This window comes from Pristis pectinata, chromosome 4, assembly GCF_009764475.1.
Source record: "Pristis pectinata isolate sPriPec2 chromosome 4, sPriPec2.1.pri, whole genome shotgun sequence".
NCBI classification, from domain to species: domain Eukaryota; kingdom Metazoa; phylum Chordata; class Chondrichthyes; order Rhinopristiformes; family Pristidae; genus Pristis; species Pristis pectinata.
The window spans coordinates 106541373-106566720 of NC_067408.1; the positions used below are offsets into that span (position 1 = coordinate 106541373).

The 25348-nt window shown below is 39.3% G+C and overlaps 1 protein-coding gene across 1 annotated transcript in view; it reads right to left on the reverse strand.

Moving 5' to 3' along the window:
• Positions 1-25348, reverse strand: part of LOC127569581 (bromodomain and WD repeat-containing protein 1-like) — a 106031-nt gene that overhangs the window by 20110 nt on the left and 60573 nt on the right. Inside the window, 11 exon segments of the mRNA XM_052014349.1 lie at positions 4507-4650; positions 5985-6026; positions 6170-6248; positions 9803-9928; positions 11222-11342; positions 11480-11635; positions 16008-16069; positions 19494-19605; positions 20487-20569; positions 21652-21776; positions 23575-23682. Of these exon segments, the coding sequence (XP_051870309.1) occupies positions 4507-4650; positions 5985-6026; positions 6170-6248; positions 9803-9928; positions 11222-11342; positions 11480-11635; positions 16008-16069; positions 19494-19605; positions 20487-20569; positions 21652-21776; positions 23575-23682 (1158 nt within the window).

Below are 25348 nucleotides of genomic sequence, written 5' to 3' on the forward strand. Positions count from 1 at the left end.
TTTCTCGTACATGAAGAGCAGAAGGGTGACGAGAGTAAAGGTAAGTCCAATTAGAGACAAAGGTGGGAAGGTGTGCCTGGAAGCTGTGGAAGTGGGTGAGGTTCTCAATGAATACTTCTCTTCAGTATTCACCAAGGAGAAGGGACTTGATGACGCTGAGGACAGTGTTTGTGAGGTTAAAGTTCTAGAGCATGTAGATATCAAGAGAGAGGATGTGTTGGAGCCGTTAGAAAATATTAGGACAGATAAGTTCCCGGGGCCTGATGGAATATTCCCCAGGCTGCTTCACGAGACAAGGGAGGAGATTGCTGAACCATTGGCTAGGATCTTTGCGTCCTCGTTGTCCATGGGAATGGTACCGGAGGATTGGAGGGTGGCAAATGTTGTCCCCATATTCAAAAAAGGTAGTAGGGATAGTCCAGGGAATTACAGACCAGTGAGCCTTACGTCTGTGGTGGGCAAGCTGTTAGAAAGGATTCTAAGAGGTAGGATCTATGAGCATTTAGAGAACCACAGACTGATTAAGGACAGCCAGCATGGCTTTGTGAAGGGAAGATCTTGCCTCACAAGCCTGTTAGGGTTCTTTGAGGAGGTGACCAGGAAGATTGACGAGGGTAGTGCAGTAGATGTGGTCTACATGGATTTTAGTAAGGCGTTTGACAGGTTCCGCATGGTAGGCTTCTTTAGAAGATCAGAGGGCAAGGGATCCAGGGAGGCTTGGCCGTGTGGATTCAGAATTGACTTGCCTGTAGAAAGCAGAGGGTTGTGATAGAGGGAGTGCATTCAGATTGGAGGGCTGTGACGAGTGGTGTCCCACAAGGATCAGTTCTGGGACCTCTACTTTTCGTGATATTTATTAATGACTTGGAATGAGGGGGTGGAAGGGTGGATTAGCAAGTTTGCAGACGACACAATGGTTGGTGGTGTTGTGGATAGTGTGGAGGGCTGTAGAAGCTTGCAGAGGGATATTGATAGGATGCAGAGCTGGGCTGACAAGTGGCAGATGGAGTTCAATCCGGAGAACTGTGAGATGGTACACTTTGGAAGGACAAACTCCAAGGCAAAGTACAAGGTTAATGACTAGATTCTGGGGAGTGTGGAGGAGCAGAGAGATCTGGGGGTTCATATCCACAGATCCCTGAAAGTTGCCTCACAGGTGGATAGTGTAGTTAAGAAAGCTTATAGGATGTTAGCATTCATAAATTGTGGGATTGAGTTTAAGAGCCGCGAGGTAATGATGCAGCTCTGCAAAACTCTGGTTAGACCACACTTGGAGTACTGTGTCCCATTCTGGTGGCCTCATTATAGGAAGGATGTGGAAGCATTGGAAAGGGTGCAGAGGAGATTTACCAGGATGCTGCCTGGATTGGAGAGTATGGATTATGAGGAGAGACCAAGGGAGCTAGGGCTTTACTCATTGGAGAGGAGGAGGATGAGGGGAGCCATGATAAAGGTATACAAAATATTAAGAGGAATAGATAGAGTAGACAGCCAGCACCTCTTTCCCAGGGCACCAATGCTCAATACAAGAGGGCATGGCTTTAAGGTAATGGGTGGGAAGTTCAAGGGAGATATCAGAGGGAGGGTTTTCCACCCAGAGTGCTTGGTGCATGGAATGCACTGCTTGGGGTGGTGGAGACTTATACATTGGTCAAGTTCAAGAGATTGTTAGATAAGCATATGGAGGAATTTAAAATAGAGGGATATATGGGAGAAAGGGGTTAGTCAGTCTTAGGCATGGTTTAAAGGTCGTCACATCATGGTGGGCCAAAAGGCCTGTATTGTGCTGTATTGTTCTATGGTTCTTTCAAACCAGGCTAAACAATGTACAGATAATTAAATATTTCTGAAATAGAAGTCACAAAATATTTTTTATTTCCAATTCCAAAAACAAAATATAAATGATCACATTTTCATGTGACCATTCAAAATGGGGAAGTGTTGTTCAACAGAAAGACCTTGGGGTAGAAGTACATAGTTCCCTGAAATCGGGAACACAGGTAGACAGGGTGTGAGGAAGGCATATGGCATACTCGCCTTCAGTGGCCAAGACATTGATTTGGGATGTTAGGTTACAGCTGCACAAAACATCAGTTAGGCCACACCTGGAGCATTGTGCGCAGTTCTGGTCACCACACTATAGGAAGGACGTGATTAAGTTAGAGAGGGTGTAGAAAAGATCGACAAGGATGTTGCCTGGATTGGAGGGCTTGAATTATCAGGAGCGATTGAATGGCCGGGTCTGTTTTCCCTGGAGCAAAGGAGGCTGAGAGGTGACACAGTACAAGTATATAAAATTATGAGACGCAGACCCAGTGTCCGTTTCCCATGGCAGGAGTTTCTAAAACTAGAGACCATAGGTTTAAGATGAGAGGGAGGACATTTAAAAGGGTTCTGTGGGGTAAGTCATTCACACAAAGAGTAGTTGGTATCTGGAATGAGCTGTCAGGGAAGCAGGAACAGTAACAACATTTAAGAGGCATCTTGATAGGTACTTGAACAAGCAGGACAGAGATATTAAGGAATGAAGTGCAGGCAAGTGGGATTTGCATAGATAGTCACGATGCTTGGCATATACGCAGTGGACCAAAGGGCCTGTTTCTATGCTTTACAGCTCTATGACCCAATGCCACACACAATATGATAAACAAGATTCAAGATTTGCTGAAAAGATACTTCCAATGCCCAAATTGCAGGCACAGAGGGTCATAATTTGTGATGGTTAGCTGTATGCTGCACGACTTTTCTGTCATGATGGGACAGCCTCGCTACCAGATATACAGCAATAAACTGAGGGCAGCAGCACAAAGCAGAGGAGATAGAAAAAAAGGAAAGGGGAGGCAGGATGGAAACTAGACATCCATTATCTAGAGACTTGCCAGACTTTGAAGTCAATTGCAAGAAAGCCTGACAGCAGACTCCAGCACATCAGCAGAGACACAGTCTGAGCTAAAAGATACAGAAGAGATACTGGAATAGCAGGAGAGGGAACAGGGATGCTGTCATGCTGAGAAAGGGCAACAGGTTTGAGCTGCACGGAGCCACAACCAGAGGTACTGCCTCGGCAATCCTAGTAATTGACAGTTTGCAGAAGTGCTTCAAAAGTGTGGCTACTGTTCATTTTGCAGTGAAAATAACACATCACAGTAACGCCTGAAAGTGTATAATTTCCAACCACAGCTTCAGGAGCAGATATTCCAATAATCTCTTTAAATCAGAACTCATTCATGATCAGGACCATCCACACCATGGGGATTAGAATGCTGAGTCTGTCCTTCTACAGAGTAGCCCCTGCTGCATCTGGTAGTGTGAAATCATCTTCTACATGACAAAATATGTCAATGTCATGCAAGGTGCTTGGATGATGCTGAAAACCTGCACTTTATGCAAGCTTGAGAATTGGGTGTGCAGTACTGCCAAGTGTGCAAGGATGAAATGAAATACATCTTTAGTACAAGGCCTGACTACTTGAGGCCGTTGATACGTGACAAGTCATGGGACGTGTTTATTGAGTAGTACATGGGTAATAGAGCAGTGGCAAAATACACTATTTGAAGAAGTTTTCACTGATTGAGATCACTGAACTTGTCCCAAAACTATGTTCAGGTCCTTTGGATCAACCCCGACATTGATTTTCATGAACATTTGCTCCAAACCTCTTCCAAGGATATGCCCTGCAAGGCTACTTCTCACTTTTCACCTCCTCCATCAGGGCTTCCAGAGCAGAGTCCAAAAACACTGATACTCACCTTTCTCTCACATACCATCCTTCATTGTTTTTCATGTCATTTCTTACCCGAATACCAGCATCTGCACTGCCCACAAAGCACAAACCCCACCTCTATAAGGTGGGGGCTAAATTTTAAACAGATGTAGTCAAGCTATGAATTTGGGTCTCTTGATGATACATGCAATCAAGTGCATGTTTTTTTTTGCTAGTTGCATGCTATAATCATTATCATAATCAATTCACCCACACTGAATCAATGGGTGCAAGTTAATCTCACAACATGATGTGTCCATTTTTTGGGGAATATCCAATTTAATCTCCATCACTCTCCCCAGTTCATCATCTCCAAGTGGTGGATAGACAGCTCAAATCCAGAAGAAATCTTCGCAATTTACCAAAATTGGTATGTCTGTCAATTTAAAACTGTTCTGAAAAATATCCAAGGCATTGGATCTCTGAAGTAATTTGCATATTTCCTTTAGCAAAATCTGGCTTGCCCTGCAAAATTTATACTCAATAAATGAAAGCAGCTAGCATGACAATAAAATAATTAAAACATTGCAAATGAAAGCTCAAGAGTTTCAGTCAGCTATAACAAATCCAAATCACAAGTACATCTGGTATTCAAACTTATCTTTTGTTGCACCAAGCTTGCAATGCTTCCTTGGCATAATTTACATTTAAAAAGAAATTAATTGAGACATTTATCAAGTTTACTATGATACAGAGATAAAAGCCTTTAATTAGCATGCATGTTAGAGTCTGAATAAACCTACTGGATATTCAGCAAGATCCACGGGCTGCCTGAATGGTTCGGAATCTTCACACTGAAATAGGACCTCCACCAGCTGTCTGCACTGAGCTTTCCATTCACTGGCATCACAGATCATGCTCCTACCCAATTCGTGCCTTAGGTGATTCTTAAAGGAACAAAATAGATCTAAGTAAACAAGGCATCAAAAAATTTGTGCATGGGTAACAAGACATAACCAATACAGCAATGTTTACATTTCAGTGTTAAGAAAGAAACCCTACAATTTGACTAGAATGATGGGAGCCCAGAGTTTTCTTATGAAATATACTGCTACAATTAACCATTTTATTTAATTGCAAGCAAGACCATCAATATTTTAAAAAAATGAAAATATTTCCTTGAACTAAAAATAGCATCAAGGAAATGTTAAATAATTTAAGACGATATAGTAAATTTACAATTTTTAAATATTCATTCATTGTTGGCATGGCTGGCCAGGGTAGTATTTACTATTCACACCTGAACTCAGTGACATTTTAGCATGTAATTAAGATTCAACCAAATTGCTGTAGTCTGCTGATGCACATGAGCCACACAAGATAAGCATGTTAAATTCCATTCCTTCAAGGAAATAGATTTTTTTTTACGATAGCTCAGTAGTTTGGTTATCATCATTACCGTTACTTCCTATTCTAGATATATTTAATTTCTTGAATTTAACTTCTCCAGCTGTTGTGATGGGATTCAAACTCCTGAATCCAGATCAATGGTTCAGACCTCTAGATACTAATCCAGTAATTTAACCACAATGCTATGGCATTCTTTTCTTCTCCCCATTTGGTTCAAAGTCTACTTTCAGCATTTAGCAATATGGATAGCAGATAGTGCCATCTGTTTAATTATGGCAAGTGTTCTCAATACCGAAATATAAAGTAGAACAGTGCTGCCACAGCACAATGAAAATGAGGAAATTCTGCACTCTATGGGATGGACATCCCAAAACCTATTTTTTCTTCATTGGAGCACAAGAGAATTAGGAGTGATCTTATAGAGGTGTATAAAATTATGAGGGGCATAGATAGGATGAATGTGCAGTCTTTTTCCCCAGGGTTGGGGAATCAAGAACTAGAGGGCATAGCTTTAAGGTCAGGGGATAGATTTATTAAGAACCTGAGGGTCAACTCTTTCACCCAGAGAGGGGTCAATTTGTGGAATGAGCTACCAGAGGAAGTGATTGAGGTAGGTACATGAACAACATTTAAAAGGTACTTGGACGAGTACATGGATAGGAAAGGTTTAGAGGGATATGGACCAAACACAGGCAAATGAGACTAGCTTTGATGGGAATCTTAGTTGGCATGGGCAAAGGGCCTGTTTCTGTGCTGTATGACTGATATTTTTTAAGGAATCCACTGTAGAAGCATACTACTCCAAAAACTACCAATCTGACTAATAATCATGCAATATTTTTGTAGCAGAATCAGTACATATGTTACTCACTCTCCGAGTAGATGTCCCTGCAACATTGGTTGTATCATCACCCTAAAATCAGATGACATTTGAGCTTCAGTAATTTCTTCACAAGTTTCCTTTTCACTTAGTATATATTGTAAAATTCCATTTTAATAGAATTAACCACACTCAGTTAACTACATACATCACAATTTAAAATCTTTATTTAGTACCTCATCCTCTTCTTGAGAGTCCATTGAACAATTCTCCATCGTATTCCAAATTTCAAAAATATCATAACAGTCTTTATTCCTGGAATAAAACATGTGCTAAGTATGACAGCTTGCATATGGTAAATTCAAAGAAAAAGTTATACCTTTTAAAATGAAATAATTAATCCGAGTGATCAATGCCTTGAGCACTTGTCTCTAGTGTACTTTATCATAGAACATTATAGCATAATACAGGCCCTTTGGCCCACAATGTTGTGCCGGCATTTTATCCTGCTCTAAGATCTATCTAACCCTTCCCTCCCACATTGCCATCCACTTTTCTATCATTCATGTGGCTTTCTAAGAATCTCTTAAATATCCCTAATGTATCTGCCCCCACAACTTCTGCCAGCAGTGCATCCCTCGCACCCACCACTCTGTGTAAAAAAACTGACATCCCCCTTACTGTATATCTTCCTCCAATCACCTTAAAATTATGCCCCCTCATGTTAGCCATTGTTGCCCTGGGAAAAAGTCTCTGACTGCCCACTCGATCTATGCCTCTTATCATCTTGTACACCTCTATCAAGTCACCTCTCATCCTCCTCCTCTCCATAGAGAAAAGCCCCAAGCTCACTCAATCATAATAGGTAAATGCCTAAGGAATGCTGCATCCTCCATGAATAAAGCTCGTCCAAAAACTAGACCGATCATACTCTAAAACCAACTAACTTCCATTCTCTCATAATCCTTGTACTCACTGATTATACAGTGGCTTTTGATCTTGCAATGCCTCAACTTCAATATTCTCATTCTACCATTTCAAATTGTTCCACAGATTCATCCCTTCCTATTGACTATATCCCTTATACAGTATATTGATGCTCCTCTAGTATTAGTCTCCTGTGTATTCCAATATTCAACACTATTTTTAAAAATTTATTCATTTTTCCAGAATTGCACACCACTAGCAAGCAAAGCATTTATCGCCCATCTGATTCTTGAGGTAGTGGTAGTGTGCTACCTTCTTGAACCACTGTGTGTGTTCTGGTGAAGGCACTCCCACAATACTTTTGGGTAGAGTGTTCCAAAATTTCAATTCAGTGGTAGTGAAAGAACAGTAGTACAATTCCAAATTGTGATGAAGTGCGATTTAGATGGGAACCTGCAGGTAGAGGTGCTTCAAAGTACCTCTGCCCCTTGTTCTTCCTGGTGGTAAAGATTAGAGGTTTGGGAGGTGCTATTGGAGGATCCTAGTCGTCATTTTTATAGATGGCATACATTACAGCCATCGTGAATCAGTGGTGAGGGAATGAATGTTCAGACTGGTGGATGGGGTATACATCAAGCAGACTGCTTTTTTCTGGATAATGCCCAGCTTCAAGTGTTTTTAGGGTCCCAGTCCTCAGACAAATAAAAAGTAATTCATACCACTCCTAGCTTGTACTTTGTAAATGGTGGAAAGGCTTTTGATCAGGAGATGAATCCCTTGCTGTAGGATATCCACAGTCTAAGTTGCTCTTGTTGTCACATTTTTTTTATATATGGCATATCCCTTTGACCTTCTGGTCAATGATGTCCAATAGTGATCCTCAAGACAGTGAGTGTGTGGGAAATCAATGATAGGAATATCACTGAACGTCAAGAGTGAGTGGTTGGACTTTCTTGTTGGATATAGTCATTATCTGAAACTTTTGCAGCCCACATATTAATCACCACTTATAAGTTCATACCAGACTGTCAAGATCTTGCTACATGATTGCTTCATCTTCTGAGGAATTGCAAATGGAATTGAACATTGAGCAATCATCTGCAAATATTCCCAGAGTTAGTGATCACAGGTCATTGACGAAGCAGCTGAAGACGCTACCTTGAGGAATTCCTGCAGCATTGTTCTGGGCTCAGAATAATAGAGTTCCAGTAACAACCATCATCTTCCTTTATGTCCAGTATCATGCCAACCATTGGACACATTTACTTCAGTTTTACCTGGGCTGCTTGAGGCCACAATAAGTCAACTGCTGCCTTGACATCAAAAGCAGTCACTCGTACTTGACTTCTGGAATTCAGCTTGGTTCAGGTTTGGGAGCACAAGTTGCCAGTTCTGCAGTTTGGGTCTTGTCTGCTCCTATGGCCTCATTGCATTCAGCACTCTCAATTATTTCTTGATATCCTGCATTTTACATCTGGTGGGTCTGTCCTGTCAAAGGGACAGGCATTGCAGTGCAAGAGTCTGCCATGCTGTCTGCAAAGTACGATTCTATGGGCATGATTACATCTGACCGTTTGTTTTACTGGATATAGAACAGCTCTCCCAGCTTATACACCAGTCCACGTGGCTGAATGGACTTTGAGATTAACCGCTGCCAAGAGCAATTTTATCAGAATTTGGTGCCGAGGTTGTTGCATGAGAGTCTACTTGGTTTTATCTGATTTACCATAGTACAACCATGTGGTTTGCTAAGAGTAACCAAATTTTCACTCTCTGAAGTCATAGAGCACTATGTTTTTCGAATACTATTGCAAGATTTTTGACCAGCCAGGATAAGATTGATAGATTTTCTCTCCTGAAGGATATTAAGAAATCAGATCAGATGTTATTATAGTTCTGTGGTCATCATTAACAAGAGTACTTTTTTTAAATTCCAGATAATTAACTGAATTTAAATTGCATATGGTGGAAATTGAACTTTCCACTTTGTCTTCAGGTTCTTCAGCCTTAAACACTAGTAATACAACCTCTCCCCACAACTCCAATTTTCTTTCTGCCTTTAAACCTTTAAGCCTAATCCTCCTAATTTGTCTTGGTGCCAACTTTTGAAGAAACAAAGAATCTTGGGACATGTTACTGCATTAAAGAATCCAGAGAAATACAAGTTTTGGTTACTCATCCTGCCCCTTCTATTAACCTGGATAAAAGTGAAAAACCCTGCATTAGTATTCGAAAAGTTTAAGTGCTCTGCTTAAGTCCCGTTGCAACCAAAAGAGTAATTAATCATTTGTCTGAAAGCCATGCACGGGACATTACTGTCCATTTAACAATCATTGCAAAGCAATATATTAAACGCTTTACCCAACATTCTCAAAAATATCACTTCAGTTTAGTTTTGAAGAGAACTGGAAGGGTAACAATTACATAAGTGACATTGAAATTGCCTGTATTCCTCTACAGTAAACTCATGCATATAGTGTCAAGATCTTCATTGAGGATGAGGTCTTTCAGCTTAAGTAAGGTGAGGTTAAGCACCTGTATGCATCCTTAGAAAAAGTAATCACCAATCATCATCTACCCATGTGTAAAAAAAAATCCAATAATTTAAAAGTGATACCACTGATTGACCCATACAAGGTTGAACTGACTCTTTCCCTGTACTATGAAAGAGCTCCTCCTTATAATGCAAGTGACATGAGAAAACTGATATCTGAACTAAGCAACTTGCTTGCCCTTTTCCTAGACCATTAATAGCCAACTACTGTGCAGACTGAAGGCAAATAGATTACACAAGAAAGGTTCCTTCCCCTAGAGAATATAAGTGAACTGATTTCATTTTAATTGACGACTCTGTATAACTTTGAAATTATAAATCAATAATTTGCAAGTATAATTTGAATCATACTCCAAATTTTGTTTATGGAAAAAAGTGGCTTACTCACTCGATGAATTTAAGAAGTAGGTCAGTGATTCTTCTGGCCGATTTAACAATAGGGCTGTCTGGTTCATTAAAAGTTTGTGCATTGTGCTCCACGTACCTCACCTCCCACACAAGTGCAGTGATCCTCCTGCAAATTATAACACAAGGCAGAAATAATAACTTAAGAGTTTTCATAACAATTCTTCAACATAATGACTTTGTAAGATACAAGACATTATAAAAATGTCAGGCACTAAGTATTTTTCTTTACACACAAGTACCAATATAGAAGCACTGCCATCACTGAATGAATTATTTCCATATATAGTTAAGCATGGGTCTTAAGCAGATAGAAACCATTAATTGTGATTTTATCACTTAAAATCAAGAGAGTTTTTAAAAGATTGTGTACAGCATGACAAATGAAATCTCAGCACATATTGAAGGAGTTCAAAGCAGAATATTTATTGTCTATAATTCTAAATAGTGGGGATGCAACAAATGCAACAAAGACAAAACCACCTTCCAATGTTGCCCTAACAACCACCTCATACAAACATTTACTTCAAATCTTCAGCACAACTCTGACAAAGAATTCTTGTGCTGCTACACAAGAAATCTTCAATATAAAGGGCTGATATTTTTCCCCTCCTCCACATTCACAAGACAATCTGGCTAAGCCTGAAAAATTCACTTTCCAATCACGACTGGGATTCCAATTCACATCTTTCATTGCTGTTGCTGGGCTAACACATTTAGATACCACCCCCAATCAACCTGTGTTCATAATAGCCATTTTGATCTTCCATCATTCCTCATTCCACATAAAATTCCATTAAGCAGATATTAAAACATTTAAACAATTGTACTTTTTCCTAATTTTATACCTTTTGCCTTTGCTTCATGACATAAAAGATTAACAACTACTTTTATATCATGGTAGTAAACTAGATACATTTAAGACGAGCAATACTATCAGGAGGACTGGCTGCAGGCTGTAATAGGTTTATTATGTGTGTATTTGGCATTGCTGCTAAAGATCTAAACATCACTTTTCTGATGCCTGTGCGCATAATAAAAACATTTTGTTATTCATGGGTTTTACAACAGTAATTGTATCATTATGTTTAATTATCTATTTTACTTTATAATGTTATATTAAAAGATTACAAGATTACAGCAACTGCTAAGAATGTGTGCTATATTTTTTTTAAATATGAACATGAGAAATAATGTCAAGATACATCATTTACAGATATCTAAAAAAAAAGGAACACAATTCCACTTATAGATGCTCATATTTGAAATTCCATCCAGAGAACTAACTTGAAATATATCAATTTAGCAGAGCCACATAACTAATCTTGAGCTTTAACCTTAAAGATCCAGGTGTATTGACTGTAATAGTCTCACATTCTTTTTTTGGGTGAAATTCACATACCTGTAAAACCTATTGACCAATCGCATTCTGATAGTGCTGAGGTCGGTGAGGTAAGAAACTACCATACAGTATGCAGGATATGCACGAAGATCCACAGGCGCATTAAAGGGAGCTGCTATATCTGTTAAATAAAATATTTTCCAATTATACTATTAGAAATAGAAATGAATCACTTGGACAATATCACATTAAACTTGATGCAGTGCTATGTGTCAATGGAGATTTTGCTCAAAAACACAAATGCATTCATGAACCCACCAAGAGTCAGAACATCATCAATGCCCCTGATAATACGTTCACATTCTTCATCTCTTGATCTTTCACCCCACTCTCCCTCTTGAGGTTTGTACAGCAGAGCTTCTAGCTCTTCTACAGTCACAGAAACACCAGCACTTGGATCATCAGGATACTGGGCTAAAATGAACAGGGACATAAAAAGACACATAAATAACTGGAGCAAAAAACTGCAGATGCTACAAATCCAAAAGAGAATCTGAAAATGATGGAAGCACTCAGCAGGTCAAGCAGCATCGGGTGGACAGGGACAATGTCAATGATACACCATCAAAACTGAAAAAAAGTGAATTGCAGAGACGTGGAGAAAGAAGGGGAATGTTTGTGATAGAACATAGACCAAAGTTGTCAAGGTAACAATTATTTTAAAACTCAGCAGTTGGAGACAAATGAAAAAAAGAAAAAAAAATCAAAACTTATAAATACAGCCTCATCTGAAAGAGTCATCCACTCCCCTTCTGACAACACTGTCCCATGCATTTGCAGGAGATACAACACCTTCTCTTTGATCTCTTTCCACCATTCAGGGACTTGATCAGTCCTTCCAGGTGAAGCAGGAATTAAGAAGCACTTCTTCCAACTTGGTGCACTACATTTGGTGCTCTTGATGGGGTCTCCCCTATGCTGGACAAAACCAAAGGCAGATTGGGTGCAGAACACCTCTGTCCAGTTCACAAGGGTGACCCCAAGCTTCTAGTCACCTCTCATTTTTATTCTATTCTCTTTTCATAGATCCTGCCCAACCTGCTGAGTATTTTCTGCATTTTCTGTTTTGATTACTATACAATTCAAAATGTTTTAAAAACATAAGAACATAAGAAATAGGAGCAGGAGTAAGCCATCTAGCCCATCGAGCCTGCTCCGCCATTCAATAAGATCATGGCTGATCTGGCCGTAGACTCAGATCCATCTACCTGCCTGCCTTTTCCCCATAACCCTTAATTCCCCTAATATGCAAAAATCTATCTAACTGTCTTAAATATATTTAATGAGGTAGCCTCTACTGTTTCCCTGGGCAAAGAATTCCACAGACTCACTACTCTCTGGGAAAAGCAGTTTCTCCTCATCTGCATCCTAAATCTATTCCCCCAAATCTTGAGGCTATGTCCCCCAGATCTAGTCTCACCTACCAGTGGAAACAACCTTCCTGCCTCTATCTTATCTATCCCTTTCATAATTTTAGGTTTCTATAAGATCCCCTCTCATTCTTCTGAATTCCAGCGAGTATAGTCCCAGGTGCCTCAATCTCTCCTCATAGGCTAACCCCTCATCTCCAAAAGTAACCTGGTGAACTTCCTCTGCACTGCCTCCAAAGCCAGTATATCTTTCCTCAAGTAAGGAGACCAAAACTGCACACAGTACGCCAGTTGCAGCCTCACCAGTATCCTGTACAGTTGCAGCATAACTTCCCTGCTCTTTAATTCAATCCCTCTAGCAATGAAGGCCAGCACTCCATTGCCTTCTTGATTAGTTGTTGCACTTGCAAACCAACCTTTTGCAAATTCATGCACAAGCACTCCCAAGTCCCTCCGCACAATAGCATGGTGCAATCTTTCACCATTTAAATAATAATCTGATCTTCTGTTTTTCCTTCCAAAGTGGATGACCTCACATTTGCCAACATTACACTATATCTGCCAGACCCTTGCCCTCTCACTTAACCTATCTACATCTCTCTGCAGGCTCTTCGCATCCTCTGCTACATCTATTTCTTGGTTTATTGCCTGTGCCACTGTAATATTATTTGGTAGCCTATAGGCAACTCCCACCAGTTATTTTTTCCCTTCACTATTCCTAAGGGCAGGCATGGTAGTGTAGCAGTTAGCGTAACGCCATTACAGCGCCTGAGACCCAGGTTCAATTCCGGCCACCGTCTGCAAGGAGTTTGTACATTCCCCCCATGACTGTGTGGGTTTCCTCCAGGTGCTCAGGTTTCCTCCCACATTCCAAAGGCACGCAGGTTAGGAAGTTGTGGGCATGCTATGCTGGTGCCGGAAGCATGGCGACACTTGCGGGCTGCCCCCAGAACATTCTATGCAAAAGATGCAGTTCACTGTATGTTTCGATGTACATGTAACTAATAAAGATATCTTGTCTCGTCATCTGCCACACCCTTGGCCACTCACCTAACCTATCTATATCTCTCTGCAGACTCTACATCCTCTGCGCAATTTGCTTTTCCACTCAATGTAGTGTCATCAGCAAACTTAGATACGCTACACTCAGTCCCCTCTTCCAAATTGTTAATGTATATTGTGTTCAGTTGCGGGCCCAGCACCGACCCTTGTGGCACCCCACTCACCACTGATTGCCAACCAGAGAAACATCCATTTATCCTAACTCTCTGCCTTCTATTAGTTAACCAATCATCTATCTATGCAACTCCATGCATCCTTATCTTATGGATAAGTCTTTTATGTGGCACCTTATCGAACGTCTTCTGGAAATCCAAGTATACAACATCCACCTGTTCTTCCTCTATCCACTGCGCTCATTACATCTTCAAAGGACTCCAATAAGTTTGTCAAACAGGACCTGCCCTTCCTGAATCCATGCTGCATCTGCCTGATGGAACCATTTCTATCCAGACATCTCGCTATTTCTTCCTTAACAATACTGTAGGTTCAAGCATTTTCCCAACTACAGACGTTAAGCTAACTGGCCTATAGTTACCTGCCTTTTACCTACATCCTTTTTTAAACAGTGGCATGACATTCACTGTCTTCCAATCTGCCGGGACCTGCCCAGAGTCCAGAAAATGTTAGTAAATTATCACAAACGCCTCTACTATAACTTCTGCCATTTCTTTCAGTACCCTGGGATGCATCCCATCAGGACCAGGGGACTTGTCTACTTTTAGGCCCACTAGTTTGCTCATCACTACCTCTTTAGTGACAGCAATTGTATAGAGGTCCTCACCTCCCATCGCATCCATAACATCTCTATTTGGCACATTAGACATGTCCTCCACCATGAAGACCGACACAAAATAGTCGTTCAAGGCTTCGGCCATTTCCACATTACCCAATATTAATTGCCCCTTCCCATCTTCCAAGGGACCTACGTTCACTTTAGCCACCTTTTCCTGCTTTATAAAATTATAAGAACTTTTACTATCTGTTCTTGCATATTTTGTGCTAGTTTACTTTCATAAACTACCTTCCCTTTCCTTATTACTTGCTTAGTGTTTTTTTGTTGCTTTTTAAAGTTTTCCCAATCTTCCAGTTTCCCACAACTCTTGGCAACTTTGTATACATGAGCTTTTAGCCTCACGCCGCCTTTTATTTCCTTAGTTATCCAAGGCTGGCTCTCCCCACCCTTACTGTCCTTGCTTTTAACTGGAATATACTTTTGTTGAGCACCATGAACAATCTCTTTGAAAGTCTTCCACTGTTCCTCAACTGTCCCATCATATAGCCTGTATTCCCAGTCTATGCTAGCCAACTCCTCCATCATCCCGTTGTAGTCTCCCTTAATTAGGCATAATATACTGGTTTTAGATCAAACTATTGCACCCTCATTTGTATGAGAAATTCAATCATACTATGGTCACTCTTTCCAAGAGGATCCCTAACTACAAGATCATTAATTTTACCTGTCTCATTGCACAGGACCAGATCTAAGGTAGCATTTTCCCTAGTAGGTTCACTAACATGCTACTAGAAAGCTATCATGGATGCATTCTATGAAGTCCTCCTCAAGACTGCCTCAACCAACTTGATTCCCCCAATCTATGATGAAGTTAAAGTCCACCATGACAACTGCCGTTCCATTCTTATATGCATCAAATATTTCTTGGTTTATTGCCTGTGCCACTATGATGTTATTATTCAGTGGCCTATTGACAACTCCCACCAGTTATTTTTTTTTCCCTATACTATTCCTAATCTCTACCCAGATGGTCTCAACATTCTGCTCCTTGGATCTTATGCTGTCTCTCACTATCGTCCTGGTCTCATTCTTAATTAAGAGCACCACCCCACCTTCCTGCCTATCCTTTGTATTACTTGATAACCTTGGATATTTAATTCCCACTCATTTCCACCCTGCAACCACGTTTCTGTAATGGCCACTAAATCATACCCCTTTGTGCCACAAGTTCACTGACCTCATCTCAAATACTACAGGCATTCACATAAGTGCTCTTACACTCACTGTCCTTTTAGACTCTAACCTTTGTGTCCTTTGCATTTAACTTTTCTGTACTCCACTCTTATCTTTTCTAATTTTTGCTCTGGTCTCTGCTTTGCTTCCCTCTGTCTTTCTGCATGGATTCCCATCCCCCTGCCATACTAGTTTAAACCCTCTCCAACAATAATGAACATCTCTTTTTATATGTGACATAGACAATTCTGTTAGCCAGAAGGCAAAGTCATTTTTCTTTTGAAGTCTATTAACAGTATACCTGTAAAATAACATCACCTCAAATTGATTAACACATCTGCAATGGAATTCTTAACGAGCAACCTTAACATAGGATTCTAGCGATTACCATTTTCAGAAATGGGTTCCATATCCCAAGGACTGAGTCTCTCAATTTCATTATTCTCCCAGCTTTAGAGACAAAATGAAGAAAGTTATTGATCACAGATCCTGATAAATTCTGATCTCTTTAGAAACTTCCATATGTTCCTTTTAAAATGCAAGATATCGCCAGAAGTTCCAGTCCCACTCCAAAACATGAACATACTTTTCAATATGATACTAATTAAATACTATATTGCCTGAAATTTCATTTTCAGAATGAAAGTATAAATTATAATAACAGGTTCTCCAAATATCCTTCTCAACATTCATCCATCAAAGTAATTTACTGATTATTTATTCTTCTGTGAGAAGACACTGTACAAATTGACATTGCCTATGGAAAAACATAATAAAAAAAGCAGTAAATTGGAAGCTAAATACCAAAGATGCTGAAAATCTGAAATAAAAACAGAAAATTCTAGAAACACTCAGCAGGTCTGGCAGCATCTTTGGAAAGAGTAACAGTTAAAATTTCAGTTCAAAGACCCATATTCAGAAGTGGGAAAGTGAGAAAACAAGCTGGTGTTAAGTTGCAGAGAAGATAGGAGAGGAATGAATAGGACAAACAAAATGCCCATGATAGGGCAAGGGCAGAGTTGCCATGGGATATATAGTAGAGATCATTCAGATGATAGGTTAATGGGTATAGTTAGATGAAAGAAAATGAACAAAAGCTACAAAATGGATTACTTCCAACAGAAATGGCCTGTTCAGTTACAGAGAAAGAAAGTTACCCAAAGTTGCATGGCTACAACATGCCCTGATGGAAGATGGCATACTGTTTCATAGCTTTTGTTCACTTTCTTTCTCTAACTGCCCATTAACCTGTCCACTGAATGACCTCTACAACTCAGCCCCATGGTAACCCTGGCTGGCCCTTACTCATTCACAGATGTTTCCCTTGTCCTAGCCATTCCTTTCCTATCTTCTCTGCAACTTGAAACCAACTTGTTTTCTCTTTTCCCAGTTCCAATGGTCAGTCCTGAAATGTTAACACTCTTTCAACAGCTGCTGCTTGATCTGCTGTGTACTTTCAGCATTTTCTGATAAAAACCATTATATCGATTATGAAGCATTTTGATAGCAGATGGAAGGTTAGTTAAACTAGGTCAGAGTAGCAGAATGCACAATACAATATCTGTAAAATGCCTTCAAAACAATAAATTATTCATCCTTCTTGAGGCAAGGGGCAAGGGAAAATACTGATTTATAATTTGTTGAAGAACAGCTAAAGCTGGAGATGCTGATATCCTCTTAAATTATGGGATTGCTTGGACAGGAAGAACTAGAAAAAGGAAAATAGAACAAAATCTTGTTAAATATACAATTCAGAAAATCTAAATGATGATTGAAGTGCTCACTTACAAAGTCCTGACTGTAAATACTTTCCTGTCAATTCATAACCAGATTATGAGGTATTCCACAGGAGCCTAAAAATATTCATCATCCAAATGAAGGAAGGTTCTTAAAAAAGCCTAGAGGAACTGAATAGCCCAGTGCCTTAATATATTTCCCTTTCCTTTTTGTTTCCACTGACTGAATCTACTTCACTTAAGATCAATATAGCTTCTTAAGACATTTTACTAAACGCAAGTTGTAGCTGTTGTTGATAGAATGAAAAATTTCTCCTCCCTCTGCAAGCTTAGCAAACTATACAATGTTAAGGCATCCTGTTACATGTTTTGTAAAATATCACAACAGAAAATGAGAAGTTATTTTCATAAATCTGAACTCTAATGAATCTAAGAGCAAGCTTGAGGGGCTACTCTTTTTCCTGTGTTCTCAATGGCCTCAAAGCTCAGAGTTCAATAGGAAATTAAGGTAGCAAACTTGTCTCATTCAACATTAGACAATTGCCTTTGAGGTGAATGGAATGAATGCAACAGTACAGATTTAGAGAAAGAGCCAAAGTCAATAGCTTTGCTCTTCCCAGTTTTAAGCTGGTATGAAAACGCAGTTCCCCCAGTTGCCAGACAAGCTATCTGATAAAACAATCAAGGGAATAAAGGTGAAAAGGTTAACTGGGTGTTATCAGCATGAATCCGAAATTGAACCCACACTGCTGTCATTAAACTGCAGTGTATTGATAAGGAAATAAATGATGTCAAATATCCTTTGGGATCCCAAGATAATTTGTAGGACTGAAACAACTGTCATTTCTAGAAATGAATGATAGCTCCTCTGAGCTAAATAACATATGGGAGTTGTTCGAGAAAGCTTTGACCTATCCTGATAAAGGTAGAGTTGTAGAGTGTTACAGCACAGATATAGACCCTTTGGCCCAACAAATCCATGCTGACCATGTTGTCCACATAAGCTCATCCCAATTTCAGCCCACATCCCTCCAGGCTCCTCTCCATGTACCTATTTAAGTTCTTTTTAACTGATACTATTATACCTACCTCAACCACTTCCACTGGCAGCTCATTCCATATTCTCACCACCCTCAGCATGAAAAGGTTGCCCTTCAGGTCCCTTTTAAATCTTTCCCCTCTCACCCTGAATCTGTGCCCCCTAGTTTTGAACTGCCCTACCCTGGGGAGAAGACTGTTACCATCCACCTTATTTATGCCTCTCATAATTTTAAACATTTCTATAAGATCGCCCCTCATTCTCCTACATTGCAAGGAATAAAGATCTAGCCTGGCCAACATCTCCGTATAACTCAGGCCCTCTAGTCCTGGCAACATCCTCGTAAATCTTTCCAGTTTAACCACATCTTTCCTATAACAGAGTGACCAAAACTGTACCCAGTACTCCAAGTGCAGCCTCACTAACGACTATCAGTATCAACGGTATCACTAACAGTATCACAGAAATCAAAGGGAATAATGCAAGATAATCATAGCCAGAGTCAAGTGTACAGTGACCAAGTTCAAGATCTTCAACCTTGTTCAGCAGTTGAAGAGTACAGTTAATAGGATTTAAGGAGAGCATAGAATGGGAGTCTGGAAAAAAAGCTTGGTTTTACACTGTGCTCTGAAGAGTGAGCAATTTTAGCAGAGGAGAGCAATTATTATCAGCCCAGATTACACTGGTCTACTGGATTTAAAGGAGTCAGGACAAACATCATTATGATTGTCAGCGGTGTGGAGCGAAATGGGATAACTGGGATGGGAGGTTGCTTTGCCACTGACTAAGGTATCAAATACAAAAGTGTACAACTTTTGGGCAATTCAACCTTCTTTATCATCTATCTAATTAGTTCAATGGCATAAAGGCACTATTCATTGAACCCAAGCTTTATGCTCAAAACAGCAAATGTATGTTAAAGTTGTAGTGAGGATATTGTTCATAAAGAAAAGGATTCTAATTTTTATTTTCGTAAAGCTTTTATCAGGTTAATTTTCAGAATCATACACCAGTTGCATTTATTTTATTAATTAATTTTTGAGTTGTACAATTAACAGGAGTGGGCTTTAGAGTTCAGATATGGTTTCTTCCAACTTACCAAACAGTATAACACTGGAAATGACTATCTGGATATGCCGCCTGGAATGGCTCCTGACTCAATACCATCCCAAACCACCAAACATCATCTATTATAGATCGGAATTTGTCATCTGTGGCAACAAAATAATGAATCATTAATAGCCTTAAGACATCTACATTCAAGACAGCTTAAAATAAGAAGCTAAATAGAAGTTTTCAGTACAGATCTAGACCATGTCTAAAAGCATTACAATTAGATCCCAACAGGTGACAGAACATAGTACCCCACACATACCATCTATCTATTCAAGCGTAGCTTTGGTTGACATTTGGACTAAGTTTATTAGAAGAGGCAAAGTGTTGAAAGATATGCAACTTGTTTTCATTTATGCACCAGGCGTTAGGCAGGCCCCTTCAAGACACTGATATAGAACTCAAGAAGAGTTGTTAAAATCTCTATTTCGCTAACTCTAATTAACCACATTCTAATTTGCCTAAAGGTTCAATGTTTAAGGCTTTATATTACAGTTCTCACACTTGGTCAGCAGCTCCACAGCTATGGATCCTCAAGACTTAAATGCCACCACAGAAATGTTGCACTATTAACATCATATAAATACTCTGTGAGTCAACTGACTCAATAGGACATGCAGCAACTGCAATAAAGAAGTTGAGGAGCAATTTGTTGCAAGGACTTCCTTGAAGTAGATTACAGAACTTCTGAAAAAAAAAATCACAATTTGCCTTCAGCTCGTTTCCTAACAAAGTACCCTTTAAAAGCATGCATACTTAAGGACAGTGGGGCGGGGGGTGTCAAGGGGGTAGTGGAATTGATTTTAATATGACAGTTTGGTGGACCAGTTTTTAAGAAATAAATTAAAACTAGAGAAAGGAATGAATAAAACTTGGGGAAAAAAATAGAAAACTGTGGTAACACTCAACCAGTCAGTTAGTATCTGTGGAGAAAAACAATTAATGTTTCAAGTTTATGATACAAATAAATAATACTTGCTTGCTTTCCAATTCATTTTTCTGGCTTCATCATAAAATTGACGTAGAACAAGAAAATCTATCACATCTGGCATGTCATGATACCTAGAATATAAAACATCTAAGCTCTAATTTGCAGTATTTAGATTCACTGAAAGATCCATGGATAATTTTGTATATTCTCAGGCAATGATAAAGTGGTACAATTAATGATCTTAGAGTTCTTATGTTACAAACACATCATGGAAAGAAAGGAAAGCAAGCTTTTTGCTAAATCTGACAAGTTCAATGCAACAAAAAATAAGAAACATACACCATTACTGAACAGCATCATTTCATCACTGTAGTAAGCTCAGTATTTTAAAAAATTCACAGTGTACATAAAATGTAATGACATTCAGACAAGATATTGCTTTAATTAAAAAGTTCAGTTAAAAATAATTTAATGTCATCCAAACGTCATTTATTCCAACAGAACAACAGTTTAGATTAAGCATATAGGATAGCATATTTAAAAATAAATGAAAGCTTAAGATCAAATACAGAGTTCTTTTTTACTACAGAAAACCTGCAATAATATAGAAAACTCAAAAGGTAAGATTGGAAAGAAATTCAGAAGGCAGCGAGAGTGTATGAGAAAAGTATTGACCAGTAAAACGAAGGAAAACCCAAAACTAAGTACATACATGAGGAGCAAGGGAATAACTATGGGAAGTATATATTGAACATATTGAAAAATAATTGTGTGCAGAGGGAGGAAATATTCTGAAGAAATATTTTTGTATGTACCTTCACAAAAATGGATGACACTGAGAAACAATGTTACACATAAAAAGGAGAAATAAAAAGGAGTTTAATCACACTAGAAAGTAAATAAATTACCAGGAAAATGAAATTTATCCCAAGACCATCAAGAGCGACAAGAAAGGACATAGCAGAGTCTCTGACCATCAATTTGCATACATTTGTAGAAGCTGAAGGCAGAGGAGCTATTGAAGAGTTAGGGACAGATTCGTAGTAACAGAGAGAGCAGGTACAGCTGTGGACTAATATTGCAGACTTCTCAATTTCTTTTAGTGAGAGCCTTACTTATTCTTAATTTTAGAAGTACATTTTAAAAACATATTCATGCATAATATTGTTAAATTAAGGCAATTAATCAAGAACTTTAAATATGGATCACATACTTCACTGAAAATGCCTTGTCCATAATTTTGCCTGTGTCATGGTCTATGAAGGCAAGCTTGAGGCAGCATAGTGTAGGAGGGCCAACTTCATATTTTAACCCAACAATTTTCAAAAATTCTTGATCCTATTTAAAACAAGTAATGTCATAAAAGTCCTTGCTGCTCAGATCTTAGACAGTACATAGTAATAGGTTCAAGACATCCCAGCACCAATCAATACAAAACACAAACTAAAGTTTTGTTTTAACCAGTTAAGTCTAAAAACATTTACACAGAAAATCCTGCCATTAAAAAGAGATTTTAAAATCAACGTTTCAGTCTTTGAAACTTATTCATTATGTATTGAAAAGAAATAAATTATACATCATTACAAATGTCTTCCTTCAAAGGCATTAATGGTAAGCAAACTATTAAACTACCAAGAGATGGACAGGTCTGATCTCCAATTTCTGTTGTGTTTATAATTTTATCTGTGGGAGCAGGGGTTTAATGGTTAATAGTGGTGTGACGGAGGTGGGCAAAAAGGACATCAAAACATTTGTCACTACCCTCCTACATATTAATAGGACCATGTTACAAATGTGAAAAGCACCTTGCCCTGGGTGCTCCACTCAGAACTAGGCGCCGTGTCCAATGATGGACTAGGAGATTAGATGCACCAGATCATCTTCGATGACACACCAACTCGCAAAAAGAACCTCACCAGCAGTTCTCTTTGGAACTGCTGGTCAGTATATACATTTTGGGCCAAAGGTTTTTTTCCAGGAGCAAGGGGCAGGACACTGAATAGAGGGGGGCTGAAGGGTGAATGGTAATAAATAAACAAGGCAATCTCATAATTTTTTGTTGTTTTATCAGTTATAATCACAATAGAAAATGCTAGAAATCCCAACAGCTCAGACAGCATCTGTGGAAGGAGAAACAAAATTAACGTTTCAGAACTGATGTAAGGGTTTTTAACCTGATATGTTAACTGTTCCACTTTCCACAGATGTTGCCTGACCTGCTGACTGCTTCCAGCAATTCCCATTTTATTTCATATTTCCAGCATTTTAAATTTCATTTTTGATTATAATTACGACAGAAGTAGAAAGATACAGGGAATGTCATGATTGAAGGGCTGACCATAAATACAGGTAGCTTAAAATTAGTGAGGTTTAGGGAGGAAAGCACGCTGAAATCAAAGGAGATATAGCAAGAGGGCTTGAAATTAAGGTTGAAATTACCTATGACGAATATTTTCTAATTGAGACAAGTGGAGAAGAAATTTTATTTAAACAGTACAATGATTTTAAATCAGAGACATGAGGGATGAAAATGGAGAGATCCATGAAAGAGTAAATTCCAAATGTGTTGGAGGAGCAAGGGGATGGGAAACAGGGTAGGCACAGTAGTGTAGCGGTTAGCGTGACGCTATCACAGTGTCAGCGACCCGGTTCAATTCCCGCCGCTGTCTGTAAGGAGTTTGTATGTTCTCCCTGTGTCTGTGTGGGTTTCCTCCAGGTGCTCCAGTTTCCTCCCACATTCCAAAGACGTACAGGTTAGGAAGTTGTGGGCATGCTATGTTGGCGCCAGAAGCGTGGCAACACTTTGAAGATGCATTTCACTGTGTGTTTCAATGTCCACGTGACTAATAAAGATAGCTTATCTTAATTCGGAGATGAGAGTTACACCACCATATCTGACAACGTAATATCCTTCATGGTAAGAAAATCTGTTGTGATACTTTGCTCACATCGAAATGGGCACCACCAACCAAAGCATGCGTCATATCACAGCCCCCTCAGTTGTGAAAATTAACACAAAAGATATGGAAATACAAACACAGTAACCAATGAAACTCCTCAAATTAGATTACTCATATACAGTACTTATGGAACTGAAATTTGACTCTGAATTCATAAATTCATTGTTCAGTATTACCCTAAGTTCGATCTTGCGCCATGGCTGTTTGCGTTTACTAATGGTGTATATTTTAGCCTTTTTAACAGCTTCAACATAAGCTTCATGACCTTGCCGAAAGTAGACAACCTGTTAAAACAAATCCATCCAATAATGCTTGATGTATAATGTATTGCTAAATATTCAAAATAAAATAATATTCAGGTCATTTGATGGTCGACATTGTATTATAGAAACAGGTACACACCAATATTTTCAATAATCATTAAATCAAGAGTCATTAATAGAATCTATTAATTTATGGTACACTTCTATAGTATTCCTGTCAAGATGGGATTGAACATTTTCAATTCAAAGGAAGTTGAGAACTAAACAGGATACACGTTACAATGAACGCTAAACAGGTCAAATGTATGCATAATTAATGAACAAAATTAAATTCTAAAGATAAAAATCAGGTCGAGCAGCATCTGTGGGGGAAAAGGAATTTTCGACATTTCGGGTCAAAACCATGCATCAGGACTGAGTGGAGAGGGGATACAACTAGTACAAAGAGGATTGGGGGAGTAGCAAGACAGGAACCCAAGATGATCGGTGGACTGAGGAGGGGTGAAGGATAATGGCCAGGTTGAGTCAGGTAGGGATGGAGTTAGAAGACAGAGGCAAGTGGATGATGGATAAAGGCAGAGGAAAAAAAAATGAAGAGGCAGCTTGCAGCCAGCTGGGGGAAGGGGAGGGTGAAGGTAGAAACAGCTACTGGAGGGTGATAAGCAGGAGCACAAAGGCTACCACTTAGTATGCTTGACTGCCTCATCCAAATCATTGACATATATATTGTGAACAGCTGCAGTGCCTGCATTGATCCCACAAGTTTCCCAGCTTGTACATAAACTATTTTTTCATGTCTGTTAACCAATTGCCAATCTTTGCCTGTATCTAATCACCATTCTGTTCTCTAATTTAATAACCTCATGCGCTACCTCAATAAAGGTCTTCTGAAAGCTCTAATATACCATATCTATGAGTTTGTCCTCATCTCAAAAAACTCCTAATGAATTATCAAACACAATTTCCCTTTCATAAAGCCATAATGACTCTGCCTAATGCTGTTATTATTTTCCAAATAGCCTGTCACCACTTCCTTCATAAAAGATTCTAGCATTTTCCTTATTAATGATGTCAGGCTAACTGGTCTGTAGTCCCTATTTTCTTTCTCTCACCTTTCTTACACAGTGAGGTTAGGTCAGCTGGTTGAGCGGTGCCATAACAACAACCTCATGCTCAACATCAGCAAAACCAAGGAACTGACTGTGGACTTTAGGAAGGGGAAGTCAGGTGAACACCAGTCCTCATTGAAAGGTCTGCGGTGTAAAGAGTGAGCAGCATCAGGTTCCTGAGTGTCAACATCTATCTTGGGCCCAGCACATATATCCAACCATGAAGAAAGCCAGCATCTCTACTTTCTTAATAATTTGAGATTCTGCATGTCATTGAAGACTGACAAACTTCTAAAGATGTACAGTGGAAAGCATTCTGACTGGTTGCATCACAGTCCGGTATGGAAACTCCAATGCACAGAAACACAAGAGGCTACAGAGAGTTGTTGACTCAGCCATTTCTATCACAGGTACAGCTCTTCCCACCCTTGCGGACATCAACAAACAGTGATGTCTCAGGAAGACTACATCCATCATCAGGGACCCCCACGATCTGAGCCATGCCCTCTCCTCGATGCTGCCATCAGTAAGGAGGTACAGGAGCCTGGAGACCCACACCTCAAGGTTTAACAGCAGCT